The sequence below is a fragment of the Triturus cristatus genome, chromosome 6 (assembly GCF_964204655.1).
Source record: "Triturus cristatus chromosome 6, aTriCri1.1, whole genome shotgun sequence".
In the NCBI taxonomy this organism is placed as follows: domain Eukaryota; kingdom Metazoa; phylum Chordata; class Amphibia; order Caudata; family Salamandridae; genus Triturus; species Triturus cristatus.
In genome coordinates, this window is record NC_140589.1 from 523,469,797 (window position 1) to 523,490,048 (window position 20,252).

Genomic DNA, 20,252 nt, shown 5'->3' on the forward strand with positions numbered 1-20,252 from the left:
ATGCCTCTTACCGTTTGCCCACATTATGTGCCTTTGACTTGGGCTTAGTTACTTTGAGGGCACGTGAGCACATCAATCTTCCCTCTTAACTTCTGTTAACTGACAGCGCTGAAAATTATTGAATTCGGAGTGTGTTTTGGAAATGTTGCCTTCCAACGAGGGGGAAAGAAAAGTACTGAGAAAGGTCCCATGGCTTGTACTTTCGTTCACTTTCATGTTCTTTTGTCCCTTTTAGCTGTGGTTAAGCCTAGAGATTATCCTAGCTCCTTTTTTGCTTTATTTTAAGTGATAACACCTTATTACAGCTTTTATGAATACTTGTTTACTCTCTGGGTTAGCTTTGTACTTGGCATCAAGGGCTCTCTCTGAGAAACCATCCAGTCACAATTTGCTCCTTATAGATACAAATCTTAAATTTCTTTTATAGGTAACTTGCAGGTGCAGCGTCCTTGTGTATGCCTAGTACTGAGTGACAGTGAGATACTGCAGTGATGGACAAGTTTTTGAAAAGGAAAGAACTGGACTCTGAACAAAATTTGGAGCCAGATGAGAGCCCAAGTATGAGTGGGGATCAAAAGAAAGCAAAGATGGTTAGCTCAAGCAAATTCTCTGGCACAAGGCAATATAGCAAAAGCTATATTTCATTTGGATTTACTGTCACCGGAGATGCAAACAAACCAACTCCACTGTGCGTGGTGTGTGGTGAAAAGCTAGCTAACAGTGCTATGGTCCCAAGCAAACTTAAACGCCATCTCCAAACGAAACACCCTTCGCTTCAAAACAAGAATGCGGACTATTTTGTTCGCCTGCGTGAAAACACGGAGAAACAGGCAACTTTCATGAGAAAAACCACAAAGGTAAATGAAAGAGCTCTTAAAGCTAGCTATCAAGTTGCTGAACTTATAGCCAAGTCAAAAAAGTCGCACACTGTGGCAGAGACATTAATACTTCCCGCCTGCAAAGCTATTGTAGAGGAGATGCTCGGACCTGAAGCAGCTAAGGAAATAGCCAAAGTCCCTCTCTCAGACAACACAATTTCCAGACGTATTAATGACATGTCTGCAGACATCGAAAGTGTGGTTTTGGAAAAGATCCGTATCAGTGAGAAATTTGCATTGCAACTTGACGAGTCTACTGATATCAGTGGACATGCTCAACTCTTGGCCAATGTGCGTTTTGTTGATGGTGATGCAATTAGAGAAAACTTCTTTTTTTGCAAGGCATTGCCAGAAAAAACAACAGGAGAAGAAATTTTTCGGGTCACATCAGAATACCTTGAACAAGGAGGACTTAAGTGGGAAAACTGCACAAGTGTCTGCACCGATGGAGCTGCAGCCATGGTCGGGCGCACCAAAGGCTTTGTAAGCAGAGTGAAGGAAAGAAATCCAGATGTGATTGTTACGCATTGTTTTTTACACCGTGAGGCCCTCGTAGCCAAGACTTTACCAGCAGACCTAGTTCATGTGTTGGATGATGTTGTGCGCATGGTAAACTTTGTAAAGTCACGACCCCTGAAAAGTCGCATATTTGCAGGTTTGTGTGAGGAGATGGGAGCGAAGCATAAAACCTTGCTGTTTCATACGGAGGTCCGGTGGTTGTCGCGTGGCAAGGTCTTGGTTCATGTGTATGAGCTGCGGGAGGAACTTAAAGTGTTTCTGACAAATGAGAGGGCAGATTACGCAAAGCTGCTTGCAAGTGATGAGTGGTGTGCAAGGCTGGCATACCTGGCAGATATATTTCATCATCTGAATGAACTGAACACACGAATGCAAGGCCGAAATGAAAACCTGCTTACAAGTACATATAAAATAAATGGATTCCGTTCAAAGGTGCAACTCTGGCATCAACACGTGGAAAGTGGCAATCTTGAAATGTTCACACTCACCAAGCAATGGCAAGGTGTTCACACTGCTGCACTGTGTGAGATAATAGTTAAACATTTAAAAACTCTCGAGGAGAGGTTGTCATTTTATTTCTCTTCAGTCTCCACTGAATGCCTTGACTGGGTTAGGGACCCTTATAGCTCAGCATCAGTTGGTGGAAAGGACATGACTTTACAGGAGCAGGAGGAACTAACTGAACTGAGGCAAAATCGTGGTTTCAAGCTAAGATTTGCTGATCTACCTTTGGATAGTTTTTGGTTGGATACTGCCAAGGAGTTCCCCCTTCTGGCAAACAAAGCTATTTTGACATTGCTCCCATTTTCCACTACATATCTGTGTGAGATGAGCTTTTCAAGCATGATTGCTATAAAAACTAAATACAGAGAGAGACTGAGAGCTGTTGACGAAGAGCTACGTGTGTGTCTTTCTTCAATTCCAGCCAGAATATCAGATTTGTGTTCAGCCAAACAGGCCCAGGTTGCGCACTGATCAAATAAGTATTTTATAATTTTTCATATTTCTGTTTACTTACTAACTATTTCATAATAAAGTAATTATAAAATACTTTCTTTGTGTTTATTTGATTCCTATTCAAGAGAATTACTTTATATACAGTCAATATAGAGGCACAGAGTTAAATTTTCTAACATTTTCTAACATTTTCTAACATTTTCTAATGGTGGTGTGCCTCGTGATTTTTTTCATGAAACAAGTGTGCCTTGGTTGAAAAAGGTTGAAAAACACTGGGGTAAGGGATGCAGCACGGCTTTTTGGGAGTGGTATTTGTTTTGAATGTGTGTGCACTGCTCCTGTTCATGTTTGGATACTTTACATACATGTAGAATCACCATGGGGCACATGACCAGGAGCAGAATTCACCTGAATTGATGGTCAGACTTGGTGACAGTCATCTGTAATGGGATTGTGATGGAGCCATCAATGTGTGTAACACTGGCCTCGGAAACATACGGGTTGCACCGGGTTGACATGGTGTGTGAATTCCCCATTAGGGGCTCAATGGTGTATAGCAGGCTCTCCGTGAGCAGCAGGGGGTGTTTAGCTGTAACCCGTCACTTGTGTGCCAGTGCCATGGATTTCCAGCATCTGTGGTGGTAAGGGGGGTGCCAGTGTTGGTCCCACGTGTCCATCCACATGACCTGTGTATGTGTTGACAGAGTTGCATTAGCATTCCGACACACATGAGTAATAAAGGTGTCCCTCTGCCTCCAAGGTGCCTCATCTCTGTCAATGGTGGTCTGTTGCCACTGTGCATGCGGCATGTCTGGCATTGTTCTCAGAGATGGTGCATATGAGTCTATGTGTAGAGTAGCAAGATGCTTTTTTTCAGGGATTAGATTCTGTATTGTGCATGATGTCCATGGCTGTGTAGGTATTGTGGCATGTCAGTCTCCACGACGGCCACTGTGCTGTATGTGAATCCATTGTGTGTGTGTGTGCCATGTTGAACCAGACATTCCTTCCTTGACATACACCTTTTGCATAGTTCCTTCCTGAGATCCTTGTCTTTGTGTGCTACTTGTGGCATTGTTTCCTTGACATGGCGCATGCTGCTGCAGGCCCTGCAGCAAGGGCACCCAGTGTCCACGCAAACGAGCTGGTGTTCATCATGGATTGCTTGCTGACATGTGCTATGCTGATCAGCAGCATCTGTGCCTCATGCGGCAGCACACTCTGCATTATGTACAAGATCCCCAGTTCCATCCACCTCAAGGCAAGAGGGAGACCATCCCCCAGGTCAACTACAACATCCGTGTCTAATCCTACCCTGCACTCTACGGACATGTGCGTTAGAAATCCCATGATACTTGTCCACATCCAGGGTGCATCTGCACAGCTCTACTACTACATCCGGCGACCAGGCCACATCGACGTCTAACAGAGATGGGGGGAGTGGATCACTGCCAGCTGCAGGATGACCTTCTCAATCCACGCACACACTCAGGATGCAGCCCACAACCACAACACAACCTTTTGGCACTGTGATCCAACACCCAATTGTGCCATCTCCATGCATCCAACCTTGGCTGGCCCACCATCCTCCACATCCACCTGACTCAAGCATGCAGGACATGGTTCTACCATGTGTCTACACATACCTGGGACTCCCACCCCAGGACACTCCACATGATCCCTGACCTCTGCGCATGATTGTGGCTCTTCTAAATAGGTCTGTAGGCACAGTTGTGCGGGCACCCCCTCAGCTGGTTGGGCTCATCACGGGTGAGTATGGTGCTCCATGTCTGTCTTGGATGGTACATTGTGACCCATGTGTGTCCTGTGCCAGACTCAGACCCCAGGGTATGGATGTTTGGAGTTACTTCAGAAATCAGGCATGGTTTGACTTTACAACATACACATGTAGTGGAATAATGCTAAATGACGGCATCATCTTGTGATTGTGATGAATTTTATTAGTGCTGGGGTACGTGTTTGGGAGGTGACAAGAGGTGCTTGGCGGGAGTGTAGAATCCAAAGTTCACAGGGGGAGTTGGTGTCCTTGCCATTGAAAGTCATCAGAGTCTGTGCCACAGTCTTTGTCAGCATTGGTCAGACAGTGACCAGCAAGGCCATGTGGCAGAGAATGTCCTTTGCTGCTGTGCTGCTGTTGGGCCAGAGGGCCAGGTGCCAGGCCAGGTGACCTGGGAGATGGTGATGTTCCGCTGACTCTCACGGTCTTTTTCGTGGATGACCCACCTTCCTGCGGGGACCCTCAGAAGCATGCCTTGACGATGCAAGGGACGCTCCGCCAGATGAATCCTCCTCCTCCTCCCTCCCTGTTTCTGGTGCTGCTCTACGCCTGGTGGCACAGGGAGGGTTTTCCAGGCTTTGGGCAATCTGACGGAGGGATTGGCTCGCGTCCCTGTGCACCGCCAGGAGCTCTGCCAGTCTTGCCTCCATCCTGGCATGATGCTTAACCTGCAGGGTCTTCATCTCATTGAGGGTCCCCACTACCTGGGCGATGACTCTGGAGTCACGCTGGTATGCGTCCAGGATGTTTCTGACGTGTGCCATAGCCGGGTCCTGAGCCAACTGGTCAGGTTCGTGCCTCCGCCGTCCTCCACTCCCACCACCCCTGCCCACTTGCGCCTGGCCTGCCTTTGTGGGCACATCGGGTCTCCGGGACCCCTGAGGGATGGCATTTGCGGTGTCGCCTGCCTCCTCCTGGGTGCCCAGAGAACCTTGTCCCTCCTGGACAGACTGGCTGTGTTGTTGTGTGCGGGCAGGGCTCCTGGGTGTCTCCTGGGATGTGGCAGGAATGGGGGTGGTGGTTGGCACAGTTGTACCTGACGCAGGTGCTGCAGGTGGTTGGACACCAGAGGGGCTAGGTTGGTCTGGGTCATCCACGGAGTGGTGAGAGTCGTCGCTGCCGGTGGGGTCCTCTTCACGCAGAGCCTGGTCCAGTGAGTCTTCCCACCCAGTGTTGGGGGGAGATCGATGACGTGACCTGTGTGTGAGAGAGACAGTGTTAATTGTGTTACATGCGACATCCATGTTTCATTCTTTTTTGATTTGGCACAGTTCCTCTGGGTGGTTGGATTTGGCTAGCATTCCTCACACAGTGCACTTGTGCATGGGTATGTCCCTTGGCCACAGCTTTCGACACTTTACCTATGTGTGACACAATCTTAGTTGATGCATCTTTTGGGAACGCAGTCAGCAGTGTAGTGAGCGGGCGTAGGAAGCCATGCAGAGCCGCCTTACGTGTTGCACTGTATGTGGCCAAATGTTGTTTTTTCCATGCTATTTGAGAATGCAGGTAGGTAACTTAAAAATTTGAGACAGGGTTCTGACGAACACAGTGGGTAGGTATACTGGGTGTAAGGTTCTGTTTGAGCCTGCAGCACGGATGTACTCGTGCACAGATTGACACATGGCCTAGTGTTTATCAAAGGTTGAAGGGGGGGTTCACGCACTGCCAAACCTTGTCTACATGCACACAGTCCACCTGCTGACGAGCGGACATGGCCACACCACCCAAGGGTGATTTGGTCTCCCTCTGTCTCCCTTTCTCCCTCCGTCAGCCTCCTCCCTCTGCCCGTCTCCCTTTCTCCCTCCCTCTCTCAGCCTCCTCCCTCTGTGCGTCTCCCTCTGTCTCCCTTTCTCCCTCCCTCTGTCAGCCTCCTCCCTCTGTCCGTCTCCCTTTCTCCCTCCCTCTCTCAGCCTCCTCCCTCTATCCGTCTCCCTCTATCTCCCTTTCTCCCTTCCTCTGTCAGCCTCCTCCCTCTGTGCGTCTCCCTCTGTCTCCCTTTCTCCCTCCCTCTGTCAGCCTCCTCCCTCTGTCCGTCACCCTTTCTCCCTCCCTCTCTCAGCCTCCTCCCTCTGTCCGTCTCCCTCTATCTCCCTCCCTCTATCAGCCTCCTCCCTCTGTCCGTCTCCCTTTCTCCCTCCCTCTGTCAGCCTCCTCCCTCTGTCCGTCTCCCTCTATCTCCCTTTCTCCCTCCCTCCATCAGCCTCCTCCCTCTGTCCATCTCCCTCTATCTCCCTTTCTCCCTCCCTCTGTCAGACTCCTCCCTCTGTGCATCTCCCTCTGTCTCCCCTTCTCCCTCCCTCTGTCAGCCTCCTCCCTCCCTCTGTCTGTCTCCCTGTGTCCACCTCTGTCTCTGTCCCTCTCTCTGCCCCTCTCCCTCCCTCTGTGTGTCACCCTCTGTCACCTCAGCCCAGCTTCCTGGGCACACACAGTTTGCAGGTCTTGCAAAGGCCATTGGCTTGTTCATGTGGGTTTGTTTCTTCTCTGCCGGCACCCATTGGGCGGAGTGTCTGAGTCTGCCCTGCTGCTGTGGCGGTGTGTGCTGACACTCTTTCAGTGTGCTGCGTCTTCATTGGCTGCTGTTATGTGCAAATTGTGCCTTCATACCCATGTCGTCCTGCAACGCGGCCACCATTAGCAGGCAACACAGTACTGTGTGGGGACACACTGTTTGTATGGCTGTGCCCTAAGCCATATGGGCTGAGGGCATTGTTGTGTGCTTCAGAGTTGCTCTATGTTAGTTTTGAGGCCAACCCTCCCGGCATCAGGGACATCCTGTCTTGTGTTGGTGTTTTGTGTGGCCTGTGACTTGGCATGGCCTTGCTAGGGGCATGGGGCACGGAGGCACTAGTGGCATGTGTGTGTTTTTGGAGTGTGGTTGTGTCCGGTGCTGGCTTTGGGGGGGTTGCGTGCATGATTGGTATTTGGGTTGTATATGGCGTTCCCCCCATGTGAGGTGAGTTGTTTGTGTACTCACCAAGCTCTTGGACTCCTTCTAGTCCGTCTACTCCCAACGGCGGCAGCGTGGCCATCACCTTCTCCTCCCAGGGATGGTAGTGTACCGGTCTGCGGGCTGGCCCTCCTCCAGTGATGTTGGCCTGGTTGTGCTCGTCCGTCATTTTGCGGCGGACCGTCCTCCGCAGATCGTACCACCTGGCTTGGCACTCATGCCTGGTCCTTCTGGTGGCCCCAACAGCATTCACGGAATTGACTATCCTCTCCCACATGGCAGATTTTTCTGATATGCTGGTCCGTCTCACCAATGTTCCAAAGAGCTGTGGCTCGACTCTGATGATTTCGTCAACAAGGGCCTCCAGCTCGTCCTTTGTGAACTTTGGATTCTTGGGCATGGTGTGGGGTGTGGGTGTGGATGGTTGTGGGGGTGGGGGTGGGGGTGTGGATGGGTGTGGGTGTGGATGGTTGTGGGTGTGCAGGTGTGTGTGTGTGAATGTGATGAGGGTGTGTTTGTGATGGTGGTTGTGTGAAGGAGTGCAAGTGTAAGGTGTATTGATGGTTGGAGTATGGTGCAGTGCGTTGTCCTTGGGGTCTGGCAGCAGTGGATCTGTTGCAAAGGATCATGGTTTGTGTGTGTTGGGCCTTTTTATTGGTCCATTTGTGGGTGTGGCTGTGTTTGAACTTTGGGTGGGTGTGTTATAAGGAGTGGTAGTGGTTTGGGCCTCTGTTTATCTGTTTTTCAGTTGCAGGTCAGTGTATAGGATGTATTTGGCCTTGTTGGATATATTTTGTGGTCTTGTGTGCCTCAAATTGACTCTCCTTGTGTTTTTTTGGTTTGTCCTGGTTCAGTAGGAGGGTTTTTAGCGTCTGTACGGTGCGTACATGGGCCATGTTGTTGTACAGTGCTGTCCTTTGCTATGGCTTAGTACGACTCATACATGCCCGATGTTGTGTGAGGGTGCTGGTGTGTGGGCCTGGGGTAGGGTGCGGACGAACACGGGCAGGGTGTTGGTCCGCACCGTCCATCGGTGGTGGTGTTTCGCACCGTACATACATGGGGGGCTGGGTGTAGGGTCCGTACATACACGGGTGGGGAGTTGGTACGCTCCATGCATACACGGGTGGGGGTACAGTCCGTACATACACTGGTGGGGTGGGGGTACGGTCCGTACATACACTGGTGGGGTGGGGGTACGGTCCGTACATACACGGGTGGGGTGGGGGTACAGTCCGTACATACATGGGTGGGGAGTTGGTACGCTCCATGCATACACGGGTGGGGGTACGGTCCGTACATACACGGGTGGGGTGGGGGTACGGTGCGTACATACACGGGTGGGGTGGGGGTACGGTCCGTACATACACGGGTGGGGAGTTGGTACGCTCCATGCATACACGGGTGGGGGTGCACTCCGTACATACACGGATGGGGAGTTGGTACGCTGCATGCATACCCGGTTGGGGGTACGGTCCATACATACACGGGTGGGGAGTTGGTACGCTGCATGCATACACGGGTGGGGGTACGGTCCGTACTTACACGGGTGGGGTGGGGGTACGGTCCGTACATACACGGGTGGGGTGGGGGTACAGTCCATACATACACGGGTGGGGAGTTGGTACGCTCCATGCATACATGGGTGGGGGGACGGTCCGTACATACACGGGTGGGGTGGGGGTAAGGTCCGTACATACACGGGTGGGGTGGGGGTACGGTCTGTACATACACGGGTGGGGGTACGGTCTGTACATACATGGGTGGGGAGTCGGTACGCTCCATGCATACATGGGTGGGGGTACGCTCCATGCATACACTGTTGGGAGTTCGGTGCGTACATCCGCGGCCGGGGGGCGTTTTGCGCGTACATGCGGGGTCTGTGGTGGGGTGTTCAGCGCGTGTCCGGGCACGTGTCTCCAAGCTTGCTATGGGAGTTCGGTCCGTACGGTGTTATTTCCATACAGTTGTGAAATCGAAAGGACGGGAGTGATCGTACTTGCGCGGTCGGACTTCATTTTTCCGAATCGTACGGTAAATCGTCCGGGGATGTGTCGGACACAATTTCCGACCTGAGGACGTGTGGGGAAATGTTCCCGATGTGATCCGCATGGAGTTTTTCCCATGCGAATCGTACTTGGCAGTTTGTACGCTACTTGTACGATTCGGACGGAAAAAAGTCCAGATTCGAATCGGACGGGGGAAATTTTTCCAGGATCCGAATCGGCACCATAGTGTTTATTTGTTCACATAATGTTTTAATGTATATTTATTTGTACCTTATCAGAGCTCTTTTTTGTATGATTTTCTTGTCTTTAGTCAACATGTAATAAACCTATTTTGAACACTAAAAATATTTTTAGTGGAAACACACAACTTCTACCTAATCAAATGCTGTGTTCATAGTAATATAAAATATGAGTAGAGCCAAAGCCCCTCTCACAGTACTAATTCGAAAAAAAATGTTTTCTGTTGATCACATAGGGTTTTGAGAAAGCTGTCCTGTCAAGCCAGGCAAAAAAAACTTTAAGGAGGCTCTCAAAAAATGCACTGATAGAGTGCTCATCATAGCTCCATGTTTGTGCCAAGCCAGACGTGCATTCATATAGAGACTTAGAAATATAATGTGACATGGCTGAATACGTCTTTCTTTTCTTAAAATCATAAACCAAATACAATTCTTCTAATTGATTGTGTTCATACTTAGGTTCATAAGACAACTGAAGAAAGTTTGATTGTGGTGCCTAGAAGGAGCATGCTGTTAATTTGTTGTGGTAACAGAGAGACGTTTTAAGTCATAGGCAAAATGGGCAATTGCCCGGCGCTCCATCTCTCAATGGTCCCCCTGGGAAGGAGATTTTTCCTCTTTCTTCTCTATTTTTCTATCTCAACCTCTTAGCTCTGTCTGCTTTACACCCTGGGCATAGGACTACGCTACGCTCTCGTAGTTTGCGCAACTACGCGCTACGTGAATTGCACGTAGCACAGTGCAAAAATGAGTGGCGGGCACTTTTTGCTTGCTCGTGGTCCTCAACATCAAGTTGCTGACCGCGAGCGAGCAAAATGACATCCCGGGGAGACTTTTTCCTCGTTCGCGATCAGCAAGATCAAGAGCGTGGAAAATAAACCTCCCGCCGAGATTCTCAAAGCGGGGAAGTCAGGTTTCTCATTGAGAGTGGTCGCGTATGTTCGCGACTGCTCACGATGAGAAACTACCAGTCCGCGTTGAAAAAACTGCCACTCGAGTACAAATCTACTCGAGCAGCAGAAAATGACAGCTTGCACTGTGCAAGAAGCCGTTTGCAATAATTGCACAGTGCGGACAAGCATCCGGCACTGTGCAATCAGTGCAAACAGCATTTACTACGCAGCTCGCATAGTTCGCGTAGCTCGAGGAGTGGGACGTTCACTTTGCGTAGCTACGCGTAGCGCTACTACGCAATCTACGTCCAGGAGTAGTCTGCTTATCTTTGCCTCATACTCTATCTCTACCACAACTCATCTAAATGACTTTGGGGCACTAGCCAAGACAACATTTGGCTGTTCTTGTTTGACCCGGACTTTTGAAAATATTACGTATATTTCAATATTGTTTGACAACTCGCAGGCTTAAATTAGAAGAAAATGGGAAATACATTTCAAAGTTATTCCTAACAGGGCCCAAAAATATGTTTTGCCCAGGGCCCCAAAAATCCTTAAAATGACACTGTGGTAAAACATTGAGATTTGTTGTTAAAAATATGCCTTGAACATAATGGCTGATACAGAAAAAAAAGTATTGTCTTTGCTACCACCATGCTATACCCAATTTATTCTATTCCGTTTTTTAAATATTCAATGATAAGGTAGCTGATATAGTTTAATATAATTGCAAATTCTGTGCTTCTACAATTTATTTCAAATAATAATTGATCTTCTTTTAAAGGGAACTTTTCCTTCTACTTCACTACTAAATTGGTCCAAGATATCTAGCATACAACGCACAGCAAAGTCCCATTCTGGTATTTCAGTTTGCACGAATCGTAATGTTATTTGCTGAATAGGAACAGTGTTTGTGACAAGGGTAGCAGAAAGCTTCCTGAAATTTACCGATTATCAACATTTGTTGAAATAGGCACTTTGAAGTAAGCCTCATGTAAATGTGCTGATTATAAAGACAAATAAATGTATTCTGCAAGCATTCGACCTGCAGCTGGAAGTGTTTTGGTTGAAATGGATACGATTATTTAACGCAGGATTGTCTTACGTGCCAAACCAACTGGTGTGCCTTTCAAAGTTTACTGTTTATACAGGTGTTGTAAATATTTAAATGAGAACTGATTGGCTGACCTCTAAGAATTTTTCAGTAGTTCTCACTAGCATTAGGTCAAATCAGAGTTTTTGTTTGACCCACAATAGCACCAAGATTAACTATCACCAATGAATAGCTGCATGACAGATGCAGTATTTGATACCGCTGAATTGTAAGTATTGGTACTAATACAGCGCAAACCTAGCTATGAAACAACAGAGCACTTTATATTGTATGAGGGATCCGGAGCATAGGTCATGTACATCAGATGGAGATTACATGTAATTTGGTCAAATTCACAGAGTGTGGAGTCTAGTGTTGAAGCTGGGATTCAAACTAGGGTCCCCAGGTTTCAAAGGTGGTATATTGTGATGGTAGACCACATCTCCTCCTATAACAGTTCCTTTTACAACAGCCTCCTTATTATTTGTGTGAATGCTGCTTCAGCAATACACAAAAAGAACAATTGATGGACAGAATGCTTTACAATGTCATACATTCACCCCAGTACAGAGATCTGGAACTAAAACTATCGGTTTTTTTTGCTCCACATACCAGTTTGAACCCAGCCATGTGCAAATCAGTCTTGACCCTGCACCCAATGGGAACAGTCTAGCCAGAAGTGCCAGGCCAGGTCCTCCCTGGAATGGAAACAAGCATCTTAGGACCGGTTTTGGGGTTTCACCCCTCATCAGCCAGGATAGCTTTACTCCAGTGGCATGGAGAGCACGGGACCCACATCTGGGCATACCCGTCCCACTTTGCGTGACAAATTCAAAAAGAACAATTGATGGACAGAATGCAGAACAATGTCATACATTCACCCCAGTACAGAGATCTGGGCCTAAATCCACCGTTTTTTTTGCTCACCACGTCATTCCAGTTTGAACCCAGCCATATGCAAGTCAGTCTTGACCCTGCGTCCAGTGGAAACAGTCTAGTGCGAACTGCCAGGTGAGGTCCACCCTGGACTGGAAACAAGCATCCTAGGACCAGTTTTGGGGTCTCACCTCTCAACAGCCAGGATAGCTTGACTCTAGTGTTTAACTTGCTCTGCATTCCGTCCATCATCTGTGTGTCTTTTGCTTTCTCGTCCTAATTGCACCGGATATGCCCAGATGAGGGTCCCGGGCTCCCTGTGCCAATGGATTCAAGCTAGCTTGGCTGATGAGGGGTGATGCCCCGAAACCGGTCCCAGGAAGCTTGTTTCTGGTCCAGGGAGGACCTGGCTTAGCAGTTCGGCTGTACTGTTCTCATGAGGGTCAAGACTGATTTGCATATGGTCGGGTCTAAACTGGGGTGGCATGTTGAGCAAAAGAGCAATGGATTTAACCCAGGTCTCTTGACTAGGGGTGAATGTTTGATTTGCTCTGCATTCCATCCATTATCTGTGTGTCTTTTGCTTCAGCAATACAAAGTGTCTCCCTTGCAGGTAAAAGTTCCTTGCTGGCACATTCTTGAAGACCAGCAAGACCTGTACACTGATTTTTTGGGAATCTTCTTTTTTATCCTCATTATAAATGTTAACAGTTGACTAAGTTTGTAAAACGAACATCTAATATAATCCATTTTGATTGGTTTGTGGTTTGGCCTCCTTCCACTGCTCATTTCTTTTAATGCTTCATATGAAAATATAATTGTTTTACGAAAGTGAAAACAAGCAAGAGCAATTAATAGAAACAGTATCATAACAAAATCATCGTGCATATATCTCATAATATTGAAATCTGCTTATCACAAAATCCTACTTGGAAAAAATCAGTAAATACACCTAATAACTCGACCGATTTCATTTGAGTGACTAACTGTATTTAGTACTTTTTGGCATTCCAAATAACCTTCCTCTTGCTTTCTCACCTATGAAAAGCATTGCATTTTCAATAAGACTAACTATGAGTATTCTGTTGTCTGTTCTATGCTTCTTCATGTTAGGAGTGAAGTAGTAGGTTTGTAGGTGAGTAAACGGGGAGATAGATAATATCTTTCACAGTAAAGGCATCAGAGGATATGACAGAGATGTTTGTAAAGATTTTTGGGAGTTGGTAGAGAGTTAACAGTATCACATGGCGTCATTAGGTCAGCGCTAATATAGAATAAAATTGGTGCTAACACACATCCTTGTCGTATACCCCGTTCTATTTTAAATTTGGGTGAGCATTCGGCCTGGGGACCAAAACTGTCCTGACTAGTTAATGTTTCATATAGGTGAGAAAGGAAGCCAATAATCGCCCTAGGGGCTCCCTGGAAGGTCAGAGTTTACCAAAGTAAATTGTGATCAACTAAATCAAAAGCACTACTCGGCAAAGCATAAATATATAGTACCTGTCTTTCCCCTAGTGTATTTACTGATGATTAGCTCCAAATTAAGGCAATGTTCAATTGTCCCAGGCATTTTCTAAACCTATATTGCACAGGCATTAAGACAGAGTACTGCTCAGCCCATTCCTCCAGTCTTTTTAGTAAAACCCTACTCATGACTTTTAGGGAGAAATCTAGGAGGGAAATTAAGCGATAGTTTTTTGGGGGGTCGGTTTTGTCCCATTTGTTATGTATTGGGACAATAAGAGACTTGTCCAATGTTTGTGGTTTTGCGTCCTTTACGGCTTAGTTAAACACTCTTAGTAAAATAGGTCCCCTTAAGTTAGGTTCAGATTCAAAAACATCAACTCGGACAATATCAGGACCTGGTGCCCATTCCCCCGCACTCTCCTGGATGGCCTGGAGAACTTCTTCACAGGTAATATCCAGGGCGTAGGACCTCCCTTCATGGGGCTCCTGTTCTGGTCCCCCCGACTTCTCCTCATTATTGCTAAAAAATCAAGTAAAATGTGTCACCCATTTATCTGCCGGGATAAAGGAACAAAAATCTGGGATTTCATCAGTCTTTAGAACTGGAGCATTTACAGTATCCCAGAAAAGTTTATTATTCCTTGTTTCTGAGAAAATGATCAAATTTTCCCATGCTTTTTACTGTAATTCCTTTTTACGGGCTGCTAAGGCTATTTTATACTCTTGTCGTAGGGATTTAATCGCCAGTGTGTCTTGTGGTGTTTTGGACATTGCATACTTTAGCACCTGTAATGCTTTGATGCAGGTACTGTCGAACCACCCCTTTTTATTTTTAGGTATTTTATCAATCTGCCTAGTTAAAAGTGATTTAATAAGCGTGGTAATACAATTAAAATGTCTAATTACTGTATTTGGTGAGATCTCATCCTGGAGGCAATAATCTATTTATCACTGATTGTGTGTTATTATTTGCTGTAGTATCTTACTTGGCTCAACACCTGTCCAATTTATACCATTTGATACCATTAGTCCTAAAAGGAGCGATATGGCCAGCTAAATCAAATACTTCGCTCCTGGAGCGCCAAAAAAGAAAGGCTAGGGAGAGTAAATTGTGATCACTTGAAATAGAGGGAACAATGATAGGGTTGCCACACCTTTGTATATCCGAGGTAGACACTAATACATGATTAATTATAGATTCCATATTTCTCCCTTTAAAAGTTGGAAATATTGCCCCATTGTGTCTACAGCCTCCTCTAAGTAAGTGGAGATCAGCACCATGTGACTCTGGGCAATAGCTCGCTTAATCTTCCCAAGGGCCCCATCGCCTTGACACCTTCGGGTAATTGTTCACGCTTTACAAATACTGGACATTTACATTTACATTTACATATCATCCGGTTTAGAGCTTTTCTGTACACGTTATGGCGAAAATGATCAGTTTCCTCCCCCTCACAATGGGTGGGGCTGTATACCTGAATATTGGGCGTATCACATGCCTGTACATTAAAATCTCCTGCTGACAGCAGAACAAAATCAGTGCTAATTGAAGCTAAAAATATTTCCAGTGCCCGGTCAAGGGCTGTTACCACGTTAATATGTGTCGAATCAAAAATGTTATCATAAAAGTTAACTAAAATAAGATCTTTCCCTCTCTTTTTACTTAGCCATAAGATCTGTGCATGAGGTTCCACTAATGTAACTTTTTTAACCCTTACAGAAATCTTATTAGAAATAAGTGTCTGTAGACCCCCTTTTGCTCGACCTGCGTGTGAACCAACGACTGGTAAAAAATAGGAGGAATATCTGTCAGTATTTACTGGCTTTATGCACCAGGTTTCCTGTAGGCATAAAATATCATAACTGGATATGAAATTGACCCAGTCAATATTCCCAAACTTATTTATCAACCATTCACATTCCAGGTTGCGAATCAGCCCAGTATCTATTGCACTGACTCTGAGGGGATCCTTATCAGGTACCTCGCATACCTCCACTGCCTTGGATGCCTTAGTTTCCACCCACCCACCCATGGAGGAGGCCTCTATTGTGTGTGTGCCAGCCCTGGGCCCTGGTTTATTTGGCTGGCTATCTATGTAAAACAAAATGGGAAACCCTTTCTGATAGCTCTTTGGGTCCTCAACATGGGCTTTGTTGAGTCAATCATTATCGTCTAGTCTACTCAGCGTTTCGTATCTATTGGGGGCAGCAAAATCCATAACATGTTGTGGGAATGAACTTGTAGTGTTCCTCCATCACTGACTATTGGGTACACCCCTTTGATGCTGCTCCCGTCCGCTCAAATGGCGGTAGAAATACCCTAGAGGCAGTATACCCATAGTCTGTCTATCTATATTTAGCGCCCTGATCGCTTTATGGATACTGCCAGCTGTTCTTGGACTACTAAAATAAATTATTATACAATCACCAGACAAATCTTTTACCAATGGGTCAATCCACCCCACTCTTCTGGTAAACAGAATTTCCTGTGCTCTATTTGGACTGAATAAGTGCCTAGAATTTAGCCAGTGAACTACCTTATTTTTCAAACACTCCGTTGTTTCAATAGTACCAGGCTTCAAGGAGGGTACATTAACTAACACTGCCACATACAGGCAGCTAGCAGGTGGCAGGTTAATGGTGAGTATCTCTTGAGCAGACACATTGGTATTATAGGTTTCTTTATTTATAGTTGATTGGTTTATGTTTGGGTCACAATTACTAGTAGGTTTACTTAAAGGCTCTTGTATATCCATATATTCGGCAACCCCTCTTGTCTTGGGTAATTTAAGGTTTCAGCATGGGTGGATATGCAGCCTATATTGAGACAAAAGTTATATCAATTTGCGTCTTCCTTTAATGTTTGGCTACAGGCTTACAAGCAATATTAGAAGTTTTTGTGGCTTGTAAGGGTAGAAGTCCTGAGGCATCAGGGGAGGAGCCCCGATCTGCTACAGTTAGTGTCAATATTTCGCCCACAACTTCGCTTGAGCATCCAGCGATATGAGAATCATGAATGCTGCCTATATTAGCTGTCCCCTCGGTAGATGTTACCAATTGTGAATCTCCGGTTTGGCCTTTTCTAGTGAGCAACAAACGCCGTTCTGCCAAATTAGTTTCTTTGTTTAGAGCCCCACCTGCTCATGCTAAAAAGGTGTCTATGGTAGTTCGTTTTGCCGGCTGCTCAGTCGATGGCTTCGCACCCCCGCGTTCCGTTAGCCCAGTGTTTTTCAACCACTGTTCCGCGGCACACTAGTGAGCCGCGAGATGTTGCCTGGTGTGCCGTGGGAAAACGTGGGAAAATGGAAGCAATCGAAAGATTTTTTTTTAAAATGTCATATTTTCCCCCACTAGGCCGGGCGGCGCCGGACTGTATCCTGGGTATGGGGGGGTGTGGGGTTTTTGATTGGCGCTCCTCCACCTTTCTGATGTCCGGGCTGTGATTGGTCCAGACTCCAGCCTGGACCTATCACAGAGCAGTATCTCCCGACTTCTTTCCCGCCCGAGCGCAGTGTGCGCAGCAGCGGAGAGAAGGCGGAGAGAAGAAGACGTCGTGACTCGAGTCACCAGGACTCCCAGGAGGACCGGAGCAGGAGCAGGAGGAGACGGACGGAGACCAGGACTCAGCACTGCAGACTCAGAGAGACCGCATCCGGATCCAGACCAGGCCGCAGGTGCAGCGCGAGGTGAGTCTCACTCATTTGCACCCTCATTGAATAATCTGGAAGTCTTATTTTTTGTTGCTAATTTCAAAAGAATGAAAGATTTTTGCCAGTAGACAACACGAGTAGCAAGTGCTCCCCAAGTTCCCATTAGTTCATTTATCACCCTTGGCTATCTGCATCTGTGTATTTAATTGCTGACGACTGATTCTTGGTGATAAATCACTTTATATCGAGGAGGGAGTTGCGAGCCCTTCTATGAAAATGAGGGCATGATACCGTCAGCTGATAGGCATTGATGTGAATCGCATAACTGTGCAACAAAAGCCTGCCCGGATGTGCTCGCTGCACAAACAGCCCGTTGTTTCCAACAGTGCCAGTTGTCTATTAATGTCAAGAGGAATGCAATTTTATTAGTATGTGAGAAAGGCATACTCAGTCTCTGACGTAGGACTCTTGTAAACTTCTTTCATCCGCTCTCTTAGCAATCCTTCTTACCATCCCCGAGCCCCTGCTGTACATAGGTGCAATCATTCGCTACGGATGTTAAACGTATATTTAATTTAAACACGTATTAAACACTGCAACAGTCTAATAATAGTACAGAGGGGCTGCGTAAGAGGTGCAACCTGATATTTAGAATGATATCGTTTGGCCTATTTCAGTTTTTTTTTTTACTTTTAGAAATTTACACAACATAAAAGTTTCTGTTTTGTGCAAAGGTCGGGAGAGCGTGACGCCTGAACCCAGGGATTTCAGTGGCCCATTGTACTTAATAAAGACCTAGGCAGCCTCTTGTATGAAGGGAGATATGAGCTGGCCCCCGCTGCCGGCAGCTGGTTGTTGGGTGTGAGCACTGTGCCGAGACTCTAGTTGCAAAACCCGCATTCACTCTTGACGGCTTTTAGAGTAGGCAGGGGGATGGGCAGTAAACTATTAAGATGCGAGATTATCTCACTCAATCAAGGTGATGGCGTGGCATATAACTACTTTAGGCTGCATTTCCCGTTCAGTGAAAGGCTAGCAAAGGCACCTACAGCAGGCCAGTATAGTTGGCGTGTAACCTTGTAGTGGTTGGAGCAAGTGGCTGCTAATTTCCTTATTGTCAACATACTGTTGATTGTTAATGCCTCTTACCGTTTGCCCACATTATGTGCCTTTGACTTGGGCTTAGTTACTTTGAGGGCACGTGAGCACATCAATCTTCCCTCTTAACTTCTGTTAACTGACAGCGCTGAAAATTATTGAATTCGGAGTGTGTTTTGGAAATGTTGCCTTCCAACGAGGGGGAAAGAAAAGTACTGAGAAAGGTCCCATGGCTTGTACTTTCGTTCACTTTCATGTTCTTTTGTCCCTTTTAGCTGTGGTTAAGCCTAGAGATTATCCTAGCTCCTTTTTTGCTTTATTTTAAGTGATAACACCTTATTACAGCTTTTATGAATACTTGTTTACTCTCTGGGTTAGCTTTGTACTTGGCATCAAGGGCTCTCTCTGAGAAACCATCCAGTCACAATTTGCTCCTTATAGATACAAATCTTAAATTTCTTTTATAGGTAACTTGCAGGTGCAGCGTCCTTGTGTATGCCTAGTACTGAGTGACAGTGAGATACTGCAGTGATGGACAAGTTTTTGAAAAGGAAAGAACTGGACTCTGAACAAAATTTGGAGCCAGATGAGAGCCCAAGTATGAGTGGGGATCAAAAGAAAGCAAAGATGGTTAGCTCAAGCAAATTCTCTGGCACAAGGCAATATAGCGAAAGCTATATTTCATTTGGATTTACTGTCACCGGAGATGCAAACAAACCAACTCCACTGTGCGTGGTGAGTGGTGAAAAGCTAGCTAACAGTGCTATGGTCCCAAGCAAACTTAAACGTCATCTCCAAACGAAACACCCTTCGCTTCAAAACAAGAATGCGGACTATTTTGTTCGCCTGCGTGAAAACACGGAGAAACAGGCAACTTTAATGAGAAAAACCACAAAGGTAAATGAAAGAGCTCTTAAAGCTAGCTATCAAGTTGCTGAACTTATAGCCAAGTCAAAAAAGTCGCACACTGTGGCAGAGACATTAATACTTCCCGCCTGCAAAGCTATTGTAGAGGAGATGCTCGGACCTGAAGCAGCTAAGGAAATAGCCAAAGTCCCTCTCTCAGACAACACAATTTCCAGACGTATTAATGACATGTCTGCAGACATCGAAAGTGTGGTTTTGGAAAAGATCCATATCAGTGAGAAATTTGCATTGCAACTTGACGAGTCTACTGATATCAGTGGACATGCTCAACTCTTGGCCAATGTGCGTTTTGTTGATGGTGATGCAATTAGAGAAAACTTCTTTTTTTGCAAGGCATTGCCAGAAAAAACAACAGGAGAAGAAATTTTTTGGGTCACATCAGAATACCTTGAACAAGGAGGTCTTAAGTGGGAAAACTGCACAAGTGTCTGCACCGATGGAGCTGCAGCCATGGTCGGGCGCACCAAAGGCTTTGTAAGCAGAGTGAAGGAAAGAAATCCAGATGTGATTGTTACGCATTGTTTTTTACACCGTGAGGCCCTCGTAGCCAAGACTTTACCAGCAGACCTAGTTCATGTGTTGGATGATGTTGTGCGCATGGTAAACTTTGTAAAGTCACGACCCCTGAAAAGTCGCATATTTGCAGCTTTGTGTGAGGAGATGGGAGCAAAGCATAAAACCTTGCTGTTTCATACGGAGGTCCGGTGGTTGTCGCGTGGCAAGGTCTTGGTTCGTGTGTATGAGCTGCGGGAGGAACTTAAAGTGTTTCTGACAAATGAGAGGGCAGATTACGCAAAGCTGCTTGCAAGTGATGAGTGGTGTGCAAGGCTGGCATACCTGGCAGATATATTTCATCATCTGAATGAACTGAACACACGAATGCAAGGCCGAAATG

At 46.4% G+C, this 20,252-nt stretch overlaps 1 protein-coding gene across 1 annotated transcript; it reads left to right on the plus strand.

Annotated features, from left to right (window-relative positions):
* Nucleotides 1-491: 491 nt before the first annotated feature.
* Nucleotides 492-18,759, plus strand: LOC146817365 (zinc finger BED domain-containing protein 5-like). Its single transcript, XM_085609623.1, has 2 exons — nt 492-1,361; nt 18,706-18,759. The coding sequence occupies exons 1-2, from the start codon at nt 492-494 to the stop codon at nt 18,757-18,759; spliced, it is 924 nt and encodes a 307-aa protein (XP_085465749.1).
* Nucleotides 18,760-20,252: the final 1,493 nt, after the last annotated feature.

Bases quoted from the DNA above. Each gene is read 5' to 3' on its own strand.
- LOC146817365 (XM_085609623.1), top strand. From the start codon at position 492: ATGGACAAGTTTTTGAAAAGGAAAGAACTGGACTCTGAACAAAATTTG. The intron at 1,362-18,705 runs GTAAGCAGAGTG...TGTCCCTTTTAG, and splicing joins TCGGGCGCACCAAAGGCTTT to CTGTGGTTAAGCCTAGAGAT.